At 49.4% G+C, this 16,735-nt stretch overlaps 1 protein-coding gene across 8 annotated transcripts in view; it reads right to left on the reverse strand.

Annotated features, from left to right (window-relative positions):
* Nucleotides 1–1,358: 1,358 nt before the first annotated feature.
* The window catches only part of Vsig10 (V-set and immunoglobulin domain containing 10), a 33,995-nt gene continuing 18,618 nt past the window's right edge, over nt 1,359–16,735 (reverse strand). For 3 of the 8 annotated variants that reach the window (XM_087578498.1, XM_087578496.1, XM_087578499.1), the window contains 6 exons: nt 16,117–16,371; nt 10,555–10,848; nt 7,704–7,814; nt 6,852–6,867; nt 4,601–4,821; nt 1,359–3,624 (listed from right to left, as the gene is read on the reverse strand). In XM_087578498.1, the coding sequence (XP_087434624.1) occupies nt 3,569–3,624; nt 4,601–4,821; nt 6,852–6,867; nt 7,704–7,814; nt 10,555–10,848; nt 16,117–16,371 (953 nt within the window). In that variant the 3' untranslated portion in view covers nt 1,359–3,568. Of the gene's footprint in view, nt 3,625–4,600; nt 4,822–6,851; nt 6,868–7,688; nt 7,815–10,554; nt 10,849–16,116; nt 16,372–16,735 lie in introns of all 8 variants that reach the window. The other 5 variants (XR_015633996.1, XR_015633995.1, XR_015633997.1 and 2 more) reach the window with 3 other exon arrangements.

Here is a 16,735-nt window from a genome sequence, read left to right on the forward strand (position 1 = left end):
CCCAGCCCGGACCTTTCTCAAAGTTCAATCTTCCTATTTCCTTCCTTTTTGAGTCATGGATTTCTTTCTTTCTAATGTGGAGCCAGGGAAGGAAAAGTGATGGGTTTAGTCATCGCTCTTCCATGTTTTGTGAGTCTGAAACCTTGCCTCTACATTCTTGCATTTGTATGGTTCTCTCTTCCTCTTAGCTTTTAGTCCAGGCATACTATTCTATGACCCAGTTCTCAGAATATATCCGAGGTTTACCAGTTGTCTGTTTTGAGGACATCTCCACCCCCCATCCACTCACCCACCCATGTTCATTTATGTTTTCTACTTGCCTGTCCTCTCTCTTGTCCTCCATTTTTACTTAACAGCTCCCCCATTCACTTTTGGTATGTAAAGTCATTTCTTTATAAACATGGCTTGTTCCCCACCCTCAGCCACAGGTTACCGTTTTTATTTCTGATGTCCTTGATTTCCTTAGATCCCAATTCTATTCTTCAGACTTACCCTTTCCAGTTCTTTTTAACCTGCCTTGTTTCCCCACCTCCACCATTTTCTCTTCAGTGATCTCCATTAGTACACACTGCAGAGGCCAATGGTATTATCCCTAATGTGTTTGGGTGGTTTTATCTGCATGTGTCTCGGTCTGCACGTGCTTGTGGGGTCTCCGGAGACCAGAAGAGGACATTGGAGTCCCTGGAACTGATCGACAAATGATGTCCCGTGGGCAGAGGAAATTAAGCCCAGGTCCCCTGGAAGAGCAATCAGGGCCCCGTTCCTGAGCCATCCCTCCAGACCCTCCTTTCTTTGCTTCATCTCCCAGATGTCCGTTTCCTGATGTCTTCAAAGTCTCATTTTTAATGATTTGGTTTGTTTCTATTTTGAGGTGCTGGAGACTGAACCCACATGTAGTTAATAAACACGCTTGGTGAGCTACACCCTTTCCTGTACTTAGGCACTCAATGTGCACAAGTCATGGAAAACAAAGTGGTAATGGGGGCAAAATAAAACCGCCTTTTCAGCACTCTTTACAAAGGGGTTTTTACATGCCCATTTATTTATCTCGTGTGTGTATGCAGCTAGTTGAGGGGTCCACGGTATGCTTGACATCAGGGGACAACTTATGGGAATTGGTTCTCGTCAGCCACGTGGGTCCCAGAGATTGAATTCAGGCTTGTTAGTCACCTTTACAGTCGAGTCACCTGGCTACCTGGTGCTGCTTGGTTTTTAGACCAGGTCTCATTCTGTAGCCTAGGCTGTATTAAATCACCCCAATCCTGCCTCAACTTCCCAAGTGCAGGGATTACAGGCACTGGTGTGAACCCCCGTTCTTTACACCCACTAGTAAGGCATAAGTCGAGAGCACTGAAATATATGTTTTAAAAAAGTAACTTTATTCTTTATTCCAAAGTCTTAAAAATTTATAACCTTGGAACTAAATTCCTCCCAAATTTCCCCTTTGAAATGGTAAGGTCAACCACGTTGAACCGCCTGCGGTTTTCCTTTGCAGCGGCCGGTAGGCAGTCCTGTGGTGAGAAATGCGATTGGCACTTAGTGTACAAAGCCGTACCCAGTGAAGATGACGCGTCCTTCTATGATTGTGAGAAATGGAGCTAATGCCAAAGCCACAGGCGTGCAGAGCCCGTTTCCCATGACTACTGGATTTTGAGGGAAATCAATGTGATTAAAACGACCATGAGGCGGTTTTCTTCCTACTTCTAACAAGTGGATCTCTTGAGTTAACTAATGTGTGCAGATAAGAATTATTTTTTTAAAGAGCAACACACAAGTTGTACTTTCCCATGTAACACCTTTATCTATAATGCCTTGAGATCTGGGTATGGATCTCACTAAGGGAAAGAGGGAATGTGGGCTCCAGTTTTTCACAAGTCCTTAAAGCCCTTGAGTGCCTGGGCTCTTATGTGAACCTGCCATTTTATAAATGTGCACACAGGCTAAGAAAAGCGACAATGATAACTGGCCAGGGTATCAGAACAGCATTTGGCACCAAGCCCTTGAAGCTCCCATATGCTAGTGGAAAAACCCTCAAACATTTCCTGCCACCAGGTGTGTGCACGAGAGGAAGCTGTGGGAAGCACCCAGTGATCTCACGAACGTTCACCCTGTTCCCAGCTAGCAACTTCCCATCTGACTTCTCTTTTAAAGTTGCCTCTGAGCCACAGACAAACTCAGAAACTCTATCATGGGGCCTCAAAGGAAAGGCCAGCTCCCAGGACTGATGGCAACCTGAGTAGCCCGCTGTGAAATGAAAAGATCCAGAGTGATGGATCCAGTGCTTGAGGCACCACAAAGCAAGAGAACTGCACTTCACAGCTATTCCCAAGGGCTCCAATGGATGGGCCACGCCAGGAGTGGTTTCTTCACTGCAGTCCCTGCACTCAGAGAGAACAGAGAGCCCCTCCCCACCGTGCAGGTACTTCTGTTAACCAGACTCCTCAGGAATCTTGGGCCCCAGCGTTAGGAGGTCCATAAAGCCTTAGATCATGTCCTGTTTGAGCGGGATGTGCACAAAATATAAAATGCAAATTTCAAGTCAGATTTTCATGGTTAGCACAGACTTATTGCACCCTTAGAAGATCCCTGACTTCAGAACGTTTAGATGAAATTTTAAAAAAAATAATAAAAAAATCCCCAGAACCTAGGCATCTCAAGCTGACGTCATCACCCACTACTTTCTTTTGAAACATGTCCTAGTAAGTAGGATGGAAACATACTCCCATTTCCAACACACAGACAATGAGGCCGAGTGGACCATCTGTCCAGTTCATACCCAGTGATGCTGTTAGGAAATGTTTCTCTTGCTTATAGCACAGGACACATGAAGAGAAGCCTTAGGCCCATCGTGTAGTAGGCTTCTATAACTACACGCGGCTCTGCTCTGTACTCCATGAAGGCTATAAGGAAAGGTGCACCTCTCTAGGGGAAAAAGCATAGTTGGGGTGGGGGGGGACTGAGAGTCTACAAAGAAGGCTCCTGCAGTAGCTCTTTGGAACCCCTCCCTGAACTACCTTCTCCATCTCTCAGGAGCTTGGAAAGCTGGTACTTCTTCACAGGTGATGCAAAACAAGAATTCAAGCCTCAGTCTGACTCCCAGGCCCAATGCAACTGTCTTCTGGTAGCTGCCACCTCCTGTCTGCCCAGAAGGTGCCTGGTTCCTCACCTCAACGGTGACTAAAAAGCCCCGCTTCCATATTCGTGTTGGGTAAGCAGGCTACAAACCTTGAGTAGTGGCACAGTGCACAGGTACCAAGCCCCCCACCCCTCCCCAGCCCCCAATCAGTGTGTCACAGTAAATGACCTGCGTAGAGCCAGGTGTCACGGCCAACTGTCCCCTCAGACACCACTGCAGCTTCGCCCCACACGGGCTGCTCCTTCCCAGTGCACTTCACAACGCTGAGGTGACCCACACCAAATGAAAGCAGTGGGAGATAAGGGAAGGAGAGATGTGTCTGCTGCAGAGACCCCAGCAGTCCCTAGCAAGCTCCTCTGGGCAGCACGGTGAGGGGGCAGCCAAAACAGACCGAACTTGCAAGACAACACTGACAGTGGAGCATCCTTTTCATCAGACTGGTTTGTCTTCCTCTTCAACAATGTCGCTTTGCTGTCCGTCACTGTCATCTGTTGGGAGTGAAAGAGATGGAACCTAGGGGAAGTGCCCGCCTTCTGTCTCCTGTCATCTTGGTGGCTTGTGAGCCACAAGAACTGGATTTCATGGAGGAGTTAGGGTAGGGGGTACAACAATCTCCTTCATTTTATTTTGTTTTGAGATAGGGTCTCATGTAGCCCAGGCTGGCCCGAAACTCACTATGTAGCCAAAGATAACGCAACTTGTGATCCTCCGGCTTCCACTTCCCAAGTGCTAGCTTCTGCTACTATACCCAGTTCTGAACTAAGAATCTAGAATTCCTGACACTTGTCACCCGGCACGCTCCTGACTCAAGACCAGAAATGCTCTCTCTTCTCTCTACTCATTCAAATGCCCTCCTAGACCTGGCTCCAAGATGCCTTTTCCATAAAGCTGGTCCAGATCAAAGCACCCCTCCCAGCTCTCATCTTCTTTCCAGCCCCTATTCTTTTTTGTCTGTTTGTTTGAGACAGGGTTTCTCTGTATAACCCTGTCCTGGAATTCGCTCCTTAAACTCAAGGGTCCATCTGCCTGCCTCTGATTCCCAACTGCTGGAACTAAAGGTGTGTGCACCACCACCCGCTCTCAGGATTGTTAAATAATACCAACCATCAGATAAGCAAATCCCTCCTTTAGGGCACTTCTCCTAGGGCTTTCTCTTAGCACTGGATACATTTTACTTCCATTTAAACTTTCCCTAGGGGCCTGGAGAGATGGCTCAGTGGTTAAGAGCACAGACTGCTCTTCCAGAGGTCCTGAGTTCAAATCCCAGCAACCACATGGTGGCTCACAACTATCTGTAATGAGACCTGATGCCCTCTTCTGGTGTGTCTGGAGACAGTGGCATACATTAAGTAAATAAATAAATAAATAAATAAATAAATAAATAAATCGCCCCTATTCATTAGAGACACCGTCCAGGAAGGCTGACTACACAGATCTGGAGGTATAGAAGGAAGGGAAGCTTACCCTGAAACTCTTGCAGTCCGTTCCCCATGCGGTCTAAGTTCCCGTTGACCAGAGCAGTCACCCTGTGAATGTGTCCATGCTTGCCTATCTCTTTCGGCAACTCCTCCTCTGTCTCCCTCGTCTCCTGCCCCACCACTTCAGCAAGAGCTCCCTTGTTCTCCTCCTCTTCCTCCTCCTCTTCCGAATCCACCAAAACCATGACGTCACCCATGTCCTGTCCCCTAATTACCAAAGGAGAAAAAAAGAATTAGGAAGTTATCTTGTCTATCTCAACTCGAGTCCCACCGGAAAAGACCTCACAGGTCTTCCTTGTAATCCCCTTATGAATGTGGGAAATTCCTGTGACAGCGAGACTTAGGCACCAATGGTGATGAGAGATGGTGGCTGTGTCTTCTGTGGGCATTTGTTTATATGCCGTCCCTAGTGTGCTGTCCCAGGCATCTAGCACCATATTTTTCAATGTAGAATGTATACGAACGTTGCATTCTGGGCTGGAAGTGCAGCTCAGTGGCTGGAGTGTTTGCCTAGTATGTATGAATGCATGCATGGTAGACAGGTGGATACAGGAAGATCAAAAGTTCGAAGTCAGTTTTGACTACCATAGTGAGTTTGAGGACAACTCAGAGTACCTAAGAGTTGGTCTCACAAAAAAAAAAAAAAAAAAAAAAGTCCAGAAAATTAAAAAAAAAAAAAAAGAAAAAGAAAAGAAAAGAAAAAAAAAAAAAGAAAGAAAAAGAAACGAAACGAAAACCAAGTTCTTTCCTCAAACGGCCTTATTTCTGTCTCACTCCTACAGATCTCCAGATCTCTCCTGATCCTCGGGTAAGCTCAGGCAGGCCCTGTGTCCGGCATCCTGGCTTGAACTGCCCATGCTTTTGTCAGGGCTGCCGCCTGCCTTGCCCAGCCACAGGCTCGAGGAGGGAATGAATGTGTTTCCCGCTGACCATGGGACCCAGGAGCAACTCATTCACAATCCACCCTCCTCACACCACTGTGTGAAACGGACAGAGGGATGAAGGCTCAGGATTGGGAATACCTGATAGGCTATTTCTCCACTGCCCATGGCCAGTTCAAGCCACATTAGACTTAATTAAAAGCAGGTTTATTAGGGAAGCTGCTCTCCAGTGGGAGAGTTCACTGGCCCCAAGGATTGAGGCCAGGGAAGTCACCATGGAGGGTCGGGGAGGATACATGGAGAGAAGAGAGATAAGAGATGGCACACAAAGAGAGAAGAGGAGACTAAGAGAGAGAGGCCCCAATGTCTGGATTATATAGAAGAGCCTCTAGGGGAAGGGCAGCCCAGCCCCTGACCTGGAAAGTTCAGGGTTGGAGGCAGGGTATGCCAGGTAGGGACTGAGGGATGCTGGGAAAACCTGAAGGTCAGGCTTGCTTTGATAAATAAAATATTCACCTCAGCCCCTTGTCCTTGGGTGTGAAACCAAACAATGCCGTGTACTAAAGACTTAGGATCAGCAACAGGGACCCAGGGTCATGGTTTCACAGCCACTTCCCACAAGGCCTCCTTGGTGTCCTGTGAGTAAGCCTGGGGAGTGACAAATTTGCCTGGACAACAGCCCTTAGCAAGAGTGGTAAAGGAAATGGTTTCCCAGGAAAGAAGGATCTAGAACGGTTAGATCCCATTGGGAAAGATGAAAGAATAAGGAACTAATTGTTCACAGATCATAAAAAAGCGTTCTCTCTACTGCCCAGGATATAAAATATACAAATTCCACTTGTTTACTTTTCCCTTGCCGCACTTTCCTGTGGGGGTGGGGACGTTGAGGCAAGCTTAGACTTGTCTTCCAAAGCATTCTAGGGGCCTAGGGTTGGACTTCCTTTTAGCTTTTAGTATATGAACTGAAAGCCAACGTCTGCGTAACCTCACTCGCGTATGTACAGAGTCCACTTGTTTTAGGGTGCCCCTCCTGGAGGTTCCCTTTGTAAAGGGGCCCAAGATTCTGGAATCCGTCAGAGCCGGGTTAGAGGACAGACGCTACCATCTGCTTCCTGGATTCACCGGCAGACATCACTCCACTGGGTCTCTACCTCATCTGTGTAACAGACAGGCCACCCTCACCCCCACTACATCGTCAAGATGGAGGTTTTCCCATGATGCCCTGGGAAGCTCCCGGCCCAGGGTCAGGCACACAGGTGGATCCATCAGTGTTATCGTCTTATGCAAGGACTAAAAACAGCAATGACAAGGAATGATGGGGAGAGGCTTTGGATTAGAATCCCCCCAAACACTCACCTGAGCGTGCTCCCTGCTGGAAGAGAGAAAAGGAGAGAGGTAAACACAGGAACGACCACACTGCTTCAGTCTCAAGAGTTTTCAATCAAATCACCAATGGCTGAGGAGATAACTCAATAGCCTGAGGCCCTGAGATCAAAGTCAAATGCCTAAGAAGCCAGGAATAGCTGTCAGTGCCTGGGACCCCATCTTAGGGGTGTGAGACCCAGGGAGCCTAGGAGCTTGCTGGCCAACTAGTCTAACCAAAGGGGTGAGCATCCAGTACCCTGTCCCAAGCCAGAGGAAAAAAGAAGATACTCAAGGTCGTGGCTCCGGCCTCTGCTTGGATATACATGGGCACACCCACCCACTCCTGTGCACACAACACACACACACACACACACACACACACACACACACACACACACACAGAGTTAATAACAAAGGTATGACTAAAGATTCAAAAAGAAAACTGACACTGACCAAACACGAACACCCAAGTGCTTGGGGCTGTGCTTAAGTGCCTCCTTACCAGAGATGCTTCACAGGATGGGGCAGGAGATAGAAGCTCGACATAGTTTTCTTCCCACCCACAGCTCTTAAAACTTTTACTTATTCATTTTTATGTGTGCGGGCGTTTTTGCCCGAAGGTTATGTCTGTGACCACAGTTCAAGGACACCAAAAGAGATTCCGGGATCCCCTGGAACTGATGTTACAGGCAGTTGTGAGCCGCCATGTGGATGCTGGGAATCAGAGATTCTCTCGGAGAGCAGCCAATGCTCCTAACTGCTTCGCCATCTCTCCAGCCCCGCCCACAGCTTTTTTTTTTTTAAAGCCTGAAAAGGAAGCATGGGAACTCAACGGGATCTTACCCTTCCAGCAGAAAGCAGGGCTGTAATAGAGCATGAGGCCCGAAACGATGGCCAGACCCAGCAGGAGGAGGCTCACCACAGTGCCCACGATGCCCCCGACGTTCAGAGGTTCTGCGAAGAGATCACACCATGAGCCCTTTCGCTTGGTCACCTGAGACCTCCCCCTCTTTAGCCCAAATCCACGTCCTGTCTCATCTTGGGTTTTGTGTCCACCAGAATCAACCTCAGGCAGATAGAATTTACGGGGTCAGACCGGACACTAGGACTTTTCCAAGGCCTCAGGGTGAGTGAGAGTCTGTACCACAGCACACATGGTGATCAGTGGACCAGAACTGCAGGACAGTGGACCGTGCCATCAGACAGAAAACACGTGAAGGTCAAGCAGATTCAGGAACCCCGGCAATTCTCATAACTGAAAATGATGATTGGCATTTGAATCCACCCCAGACCAGGCTCATGACCTGGAACATGTGACCACGACACCCCACTGAGAGGACTGTGACAATCAGTCAGGAAAGGACAGCATCCGAAGTCCTTCCACATGCAGATGAGGCGTCCCTAACATCTCAGACCAAGCCAAGAGAAAGCATCTGCCTCTAGATCCTAACCCACCCCCAAATGTTTGTAAGGTCCTAGCCACAAGGAAGAAAGTACACGAGGAAGTTATTTCACCAAAGATCAACTCAGAGCGCCTGTTTTATTGAGCTGTACCACCCCAGGAAAGAAAGAGTTTCCCAAGGATCAGTGTATGCCACCCGGATAGAAAATTTAGGTACTGGCTACACATATAAAAAAAAAAAAATGGTGAAAAAAACTTGGCCTGAGGCAGAAGGATCACAAGTTCAAGGCCAGCCCGGTCTACAGAGGAAGTCCCACCCTGGTCAGGGCTACATATCAAGATCCTGTCTCAAATGTAAAACAGGTAAGAGAGGGGCTCCACTTTGTCTTAAGAGTGAACAAAGGAAGCAGCGGGCAGATGGAGCTGGCTCAAACCTAGGCAACCTGGGAGGGGCAAAAGGAAGGGAAGAAACTTGATCCATCCGCACACACCCCACGGAAATTAAGTCTGAATGAAAATCGTTAAGGTGGGGGGAAGGTTAAACGGTCAGAATATAAGAAAGCCAGGTATGGTGGCAGGACATTGAAGACGCTCTGTGCTCTGCAGTGGAAAACACTTGCCCAGTTTAGGTCTCTTCACTGCATGTGGTGTGTGTGCGCTCACGTGTTTGTGCACTCAAGTCACGGCATGGAGGTCAGAGGACACCGTGAGGCAGGCGGATCTCTCCTTCCGCCACGTGGTTCCTGGACACCCAACTCAAGACAGTCAGACCCGGCAACTACCCACTGAGGTATCCCGCCAGCTTGCGATTTAGTTCTCCATGTAGAAGTAAACGTGTGTATCTAGCTCGTCGGTAGGCCGATTTGCTTCCACATCTAAAGAACGATCAAAGTGTATGCATAATCCCAAAAAATGTTTTCCAAAAGAAAAAAAATTGTTTTATGATTTATGATCAGGAAACGTTTGATTTGTGCACCTGTTTTTATGTATTTTCACTCCTGGGGCCCTGGAAAAACAAGAAATGTTTAAGCAACAGTTCTGATGTAACAGAGCTGTCCCTTCCTTGTTCCCTCCCCTCCCTTGATCCATCCATCCACCCATCATCCATCCATCCATCCATCCATCCATCCTTTCATCCACCCATCCATCCACCATCCATCCATCCATCCATCCTTTCATCCACCCATCCACCATCCATCCATCCTTTCATCCACCCATCCACCACCCATCCATCCTTCCTTCCTTCCACCCATCCATCCATCTATCCATCCATCCATCCATCTATCCATCCATCCATCCATCCTTTCATCCACCCACCCATCCATCCATCTACCTACCATCCATCCATCCACCCACCCACCCATCCATCCATCTACCTACCATCCATCCATCCATCCACCCATCCATCCTTCCACCCATCCATCTGTCCGGCCGTCCGGCCGTCCCTCCCTCCCTCCAGCTCCTCATTCTCCTTTCTTGCTTGCAGACAGGGTCTGTAGGCTAGACTACCCTCGAACTCTCCATATAGCTGAGACTAAGGACCTTAACAAAGAAGTGAAGAGAATTTGGGGTATTTCACACTGCAGGGCACAGAGCATCTTCGACGTTGTTCAGAGTTGACCAATAGAGTTTATAGTCCACATAGCTTGGAATTACAGACGTCTGCCACCTGCAAACTCCATGTAGCAGGCTGACCTTGACCTCCTGATTGCCAGGACTGGAGGCTGGTGACACCATGCCCAGAGGTGAGGAAGATGGAAGCCAGGGTTTTTATGACTTAAAAACTGTCAACGGGGTTGGGGATTTAGCTCAGTGGTAGAGCGCTTGCCTAGGAAGCGCAAGGCCCTGGGTTCGGTCCTCAGCTCCAAAAAAAAAAAAAAAAAAAAAAGAAAGAAAAAAAAACTGTCAAGATCTAAAAATTTATAAAATCTCCCCCTGACCCCCATAGGGAGTTCCATACTCATCATAAGAGGGACGGATATCAGATAGCTTTTCCTGTTACAATTCACTTACTTCACCACACGTGTGTACGTGCACACATATGCATGCATGTACGTACACATGTTCTAGTACATATCCTTGGATGAGTAAAAGGTGTAATTTTTTGTGTGTCCTAGGCATGTATCGGCACTCCCAGGATTTGGCACTAATTTTCTCAGACACCCTGTCCAAACCACAAGCAAGGGATCTTCAGATGACCATGGCCCACGAAGGGAGGCCCCAAAGCCACCCCCTCAATGGTACCAAGGGCTCTAAGGCGACTTTGGGGCCTCCCTTTGAGCACCTACCTACCTTTAACACTCAGCCAGATATCTGCAGCCCTCACCCCAACAGGGTTCTCGGCCCGGCAGAAGTAAAAGCCTCCATCCTGGTCCTGGGAGCAGTTGTGGATGGTGAGAGAGGAGCTCTGGCCCTGCTGGGTAATGACATAGCGGCTGCTGGGCTGGATGGCTGTCTCCGGCTGCGTGAGGTTCCTCAGCCACTGGATCCTTGCAGGTGGGTTGGCTCCCTCCACTTGGCAGGTGAGCGTCACATCGCCCCCCACCAAGCAAGTTTTCATGGGCCGAGATGCAAGTAAGGGGCTTGCTGTTGGTCAGAAAAGGGTAGACAGAGGCAAGTGTTTCAGGAGGAGTCAAGACATGGTCTATCCTTTCCCAGCCAAAAAACCCAGCGCTGGTAATCCCCACAGGTGCTGGTCCTCCAGAATAAAGCTTACTGTCTGTCAGGCATTCACTCTGTTCCATGAACTGTACTCTCAAAAGTACCTCGACATTACTCCCATTTTGCAGAGAAGGAAACCGAGGCACAAAGAAAGCCAAGTGGGTTGCTCCGCTAGGGCGCAGGGTGACCTACTTTCCCACTTTTCCTAGGACTAAGAAGACACCCAGGATGGGAAGCTTTCCACGCAACACGTACGTTATACTTCTGGGTGAAACCAAACAGGCTGATGACCACGGACCCCGAGACCCAAGCACGAGGCCCTGTCACCCAGCGCGTTACACATCTACATAAAAGTATGTGGGCCAGTGAGATGGCTCAGTGAGTAAAGGGGCTTTCGGCCAAGCCCAAGGTCCTAAGCTGGACCCTGAGACGCACGTGGCAGGAGGAAAGAAGTTACACCAGGAAGTTCTCCTCTGAGCTCTCTGCTTGCACTGTGACATGTGGATGCACGACACACAGACACACAGACAGACAGACATAAAGTAATGCAAGTACACTGACCATGTTAAACACTGACACACAGGCCAACAAGGTCCAGTGAACGTGACGGTTCTATGACATAAGTTCTATGATCTTACGGGGCTGAAAGTTGGGGGTGTGCTGACGAAGCCGGTTCCTTTTGCATGCTCCAGGGAGACCAACCTTCTCGCCTTACAGGTGGTTCCTTCTGTTTTTCTGTTTTTGAGGCAGGTTTCCTGTAGCTCAGGCTATCCTTGGAACTTGCTATGTAGCCGAGGCTGGTCCTGAATTCTTGAGCCTCCTTGCCTCCACACTCATATCTGCTGCTTCTTTTTGAGTATGTATTTTTTTTCTTTTTCTTTTTTTTCCTTTTTTCGGAGCTGGGGACCGAACCCAGGGCCTTGCACTTGCAAGGCAAGCGCTCTACTGCTGAGCTAAATTCCCAACCCCTTGAGTGTGTATTTTTATGTTTCATTACATGTATGTGGTACACACGGGGGTGGGAAGTATGTGCCCATGTACGGTGGCCCTCAAAGGTCAGAAGTCTGAGATCCCTCTGGAACTAGCTTTGCAGTGGGCTTCCATCCTTCATGACTTTGAAAAACTCCCTCCATGGCTGAGCCATCTCGCCAGCCCCTCCTTCTTTTTTTGACCCAAATGGTAAGATATAATTGCCCACCTAAACATACAAAACCCAGTACCATCCATCTCTTTTTTTTTTTCTTTTCTTTTCTTTTTTTCGGAATTGGGGACTGAACCCAGGGCCTTGCGCTTGCTAGGCAAGCGCTCTACCACTGAGCCAAATCCCCAACCCCACCATCCATCTCTTAAGAACACTGATAACGGGCTGGAGAAATGGCTCAGCGGTTAAGAGCACCCGACTGCTCTTCCAGAGGTCCTGAGTTCAATTCCCAGCAACCACATGGTGGCTCACAACCATCTGTAAAGAGATCGGATGCCCTCTTCTGGTGTGTCTGAGGACAGCTACAGTGTACTTATATATAATAAATGAATAAATAAATCTTTAAAAAAAAAAAGAACACTGATAACAACCTGTAAATACATAGAGCGGAATCTTAACGTCACCAGTCATGGCTTCTTGCCCTCTCCTCCTGTCTCTCCTCCAGCCCCTCTTTTTCTCTTTCTTGGTTTTATGTTTTGTTTTGTTCGAGACAGGATCTCACTAAGTAGCCCAGGCTAGCCTGAAACTTAACCATGTAGAACAGGCTAGCCTGGAACTCACAGACACTAACTACTGGCCTCTGCCTCACACGTGGCGGGATTATGGGTATGTGCTGTTGTGCTCGATCTTCTGCGGTCCTTGGCTCCACACCCCTCCTCACGTCCCTTTAATATCTTCTTACCGTGGTCCCCATTACCGGCTGGTTCCAACCTCCCGTTCCCCTCTTCTAAGGACACACAGGATGACACTGGGACCATCCGATAATCTAGAATAGCGCACACAGGCCTTAGGGACCAGGACCCCGCCTCCTAGGGTAGAGCACTATTCTGTCTACCACAGAGCTGTCCTGGATAATTTACAGTGCAGTGCTGTGGCCTCCTGCGGCAAAGCTATTACCTCTGAACACTCCTAGCTCCGAGGAAGGAGGGAAGATCAAAAGCTGAGGTAGCTACAGCAGCACCCGGTTTCTGTGGTTGGGTCACCATGCTGTGCTCCCATGAGCGACCCCTCAACTTCCTACAAGAAGCCCCAGTAAGTGCAGTGGATCACCAAGCTGCACTCGGATGGATCTTATCTGTGGTCCGACACCAGTGCCCTAGCTGAGGTAAAGAGATGCTTGTTTTCGTCTCCCCAGGGAAAGCCACACAACACTGGAGTCTTCTGACTTGAGTCGGGGGAGACGCTGAGGGCCCGATGTGATGATCCATTTGCCCTCTGCAAGAGAACCTCTCTCTCCAAGGCACACTCTTCCGGGATGGGCTAGGACAGTGGGTCTCAACCTGCTTTACTACCGTTCCTCACGTCGTGATAACCCCCGACTGTAAAATAACCTTCATTGCTACTTCATTCCTAGTTATGAATCGCAATGTAAATATCTGATATCCGGGCTGGAGAGATGGCTCAGTGGTTAAGAGCACCGACTGCTCTTCCAGAGGTCCTGAGTTCAATTCCCAGCACCCACAGGGTGGCTCACAACCATCTGTAAAGAGATCCGATGCCCTCTTCTGGTATGTCTGAAGACAGCTACAGGGTACTCATATACATAAAATGAATAAATGCTTTATAAAAACATATCTGAGATGCAGGATATGTGACCCACAGAAGGGTTGAGACCCACAGGTTGAGAACCGCTGGGCTAGGAAGTCGCCTTGAAGAGTTTTCGGCAGTGACTCTCTGGGGTCTCTGGGGTCCTGCCTGGTAGAACAGAACCACTCTCTCAGCTGTGATCCCAAAGGAGAAGCTAGGGTGTCAGACCTGGCACCCTGGGAAGAGAGGGAGAAGAGGGGATGGGAAAGGAGGAGGGAAGGGGGCCAAAAGGGTAGGTAGAACCCTTTTTCCCAAGTTTGGGGAAAAGGTCAGATCAACAGAAGAGAACTGCCTAAACTTGAGGCTGCTTGGGATACTCGGAAAGATATCCTTCCTCATGGTGGGATAGCCTTCCCTCCCTCTTTGGGGGGAACCCAATCTCCTGGGTCCTGAAGCCAGCGGCGGGCCTCATAGGTATGCTGATATTCTGGGACTTTCAAATAAGTTTCAGATATGGCTTGCTTTCTCCTTAGAGGAGCCCCCCTGGGGACTTTTCCCTACCCTCTAGACAGAGGTCATGCTCACGACAAGACCTGACAAGCAGGGCACACCCACTCTTCATCACCCACGGGACTGAAGAGATGGCTGAGAACAGTTAAGAGCTACACTGGCTAATTCTACGTGAACTCTGACACAAGCTGGAGTCACGGGAAAGGTGGGAGCCTCGACTGAGAAAATGCCTCCTCGAGACGGGGCCGGATGCCATGCAAGTCTGTAGACCATTTTCTTAGTGATTGACATGGCAGAGGGCCACGCCCATTGTGGGTGGAGCCATCCCTGGGCTGGAGGTCCTATAAGAGAGCAGGCTGAGCAAGCCACGGGGAGCAAGCCAGTAAGCAGCGCCCCTCCATGGCCTCTGCATCAGCTCCTGCCCCTGCCTTCCGGTTCCTGCCCTGAGAGAGTTGCTGTTCCGAGTTAGTTCCATGACCAACAGCTATGTGAAAGTGTGAGCCTAATAAACCCTTTGGCTTTGGTCATGGTGTTTCACCTCACAATAGAAACCCTAACCAAGACATGGGCATTTATATTCCTGCATGGGACCTGAGTCCCATTCCTGGCACCTATATGGCAACTTACGACCATCTCTAACTATTTTCCAGGGGATCCAATGCCCTCTTCTGGCCTCCAAGGGCATGGGGCACTCATGTGGTACACAGACATACAGGTACAACCAGTACATGTAAAACATATACTGGTACAACAGGTGCATACACACATAAACTGTCACACACACTTGACCAGTATGGCACGTATCCATTCAAGAGTTTATCTGAGCGGGCCAGGGTAGAAAGAGAGGCTCCAGAAGTCGTGGGGTCTGTGGTGAACACGGATGTGAGGTCCCGTCACATGATGGGCTGCCAGGGTGGCCCTTCACGAATTCTTCAACCAATCGACCTGTAGGCCACTTTGAGATGGCTGCAGTGGACCACGGTGGCTCTTTGTATCCCCACTATTTTAGAGACTGAGGGCCATTGAGCCCAGGAACTCAGAACCAACCTGGCAATCTAATAAGCCCTCCTTTTGTGGGGGTGCAATTGGGAGCTAGGCACAGAATTTGTGGCCTCGCTGAGGGTAAGCAAGTAATGTCCTGTCTTCAGCTCTAACTTCCTTCTTATCTCTCAAGAGAAAGGATCTTGGGCTAGGGGATGTCGGGTGGGGGACGGGGGCGGGGGGACACCCTACTATGTGTTGTGTGAGACAGTACTGTATGTCGTGTGCGATCTAGGATCTCGTCTCCCGCACAAAACCAAGAAGGCAGACCAAGTGACTCCTGAGGCTCGGTCTGAGGTGACTTCTGCCTGGCTCACTCCCTTGTATCACTGACTCTCAGGAAAGTGGGTCACCATGTTTGGAGGATGGGTCCAGGTGCCCCACTCTGGCAGCCCCACAGAGGGCAGTACCATGTGGGTGGAGAGAGCTTGCCACTCATGTGAGTGAGCACCTAAGAATAGCATATTAGTATCTTTCATAATTTCAGCACCTGAACTTCCAAGTTTCCGGCTGGAGCCCCACCCTCACAATACTTCACATTCTTTCAAAGAGACACACAACTGTACCCTACCAGAAGTCCTCAGGCAACAAATGCTTAAGCTACCGAGTTTGGGGGGGGGGGTATCCTCTGTTACATAATAAAGAGGACAAACAGAAGCATCCTATCTGTCCTGATCGGCGTGCCGGGCTGAGTGATTGAAACGGAGGGCACGGGGACACAGCCAGTGTCTGCTGTGATAAAGAACTGGGCATCTTTAAACATTGAAGGCAACAGCCCTGAAGCACAAGGACAAGAGGGAGGAATTCTGGGTACTCCAACACTGACTCTCTCCCAGGACTACCATCAAACGGTTCTTTGAGAAGAAAGGAAGGCAGGTGAACCCCAACCCCTGGACAAAGCAAGCGAGACTCACAGATCTGTACCACGCAGCTGGCTCCAGACTCTGGTCCCAGTATGTGGCTCCCAACGCATTTAAACTTCTTGCCCTCCGACAGCTGCGACGGGCTCAGGGTTTGCAGCTTTGAATTCCCCACGACCACTCCTCCAGGCTCCTCAGTCCACAGGAAGGTCGGGTCAGGGTATCCCCCATCCCAGTTACAGGTGAGTTCCAGGTTAGCTGATTCTGGAGACAACCCCGCCGAGCACTGAGGAGCTGACGGAGGGGGCCCTGCAAGAGAGGGGAGGAGAGTGTGGTTCATCTCAGACTCAGACGGCAGGGTGTGTGTGTGTGTGTGTGTGTGTGTGTGTGGTCGGGGGGAAGGCTGGTGTATGTGGGAAGGCTGGTGTGTGTGTGTGTGTGTGTGTATCTGTGTACATGGTATGAGGGGAAGGCTGGTGTGTGTGTGTGTGTGTGTGTGTGTGTGTGTGTGTGTATGGTGTGGGGGGAAAGGCTGGTGTGTGTGGGAAGGCTGGTGTGTGTGTGTGTGTGTGTGTGTGTGTGTGTATCTGGTGTATATGGTGTGGGCAGGAAGGCTGGTGTGTGTGTGTGTGTGTGTGTATGGTGTGGGGGGAAAGGCTGGTGTGTGTGGGAA

Source organism: Rattus norvegicus, chromosome 12 (assembly GCF_021556685.1).
Source record: "Rattus norvegicus strain SHRSP/BbbUtx chromosome 12, alternate assembly SHRSP_T2T, whole genome shotgun sequence".
In the NCBI taxonomy this organism is placed as follows: Eukaryota; Metazoa; Chordata; class Mammalia; order Rodentia; family Muridae; genus Rattus; species Rattus norvegicus.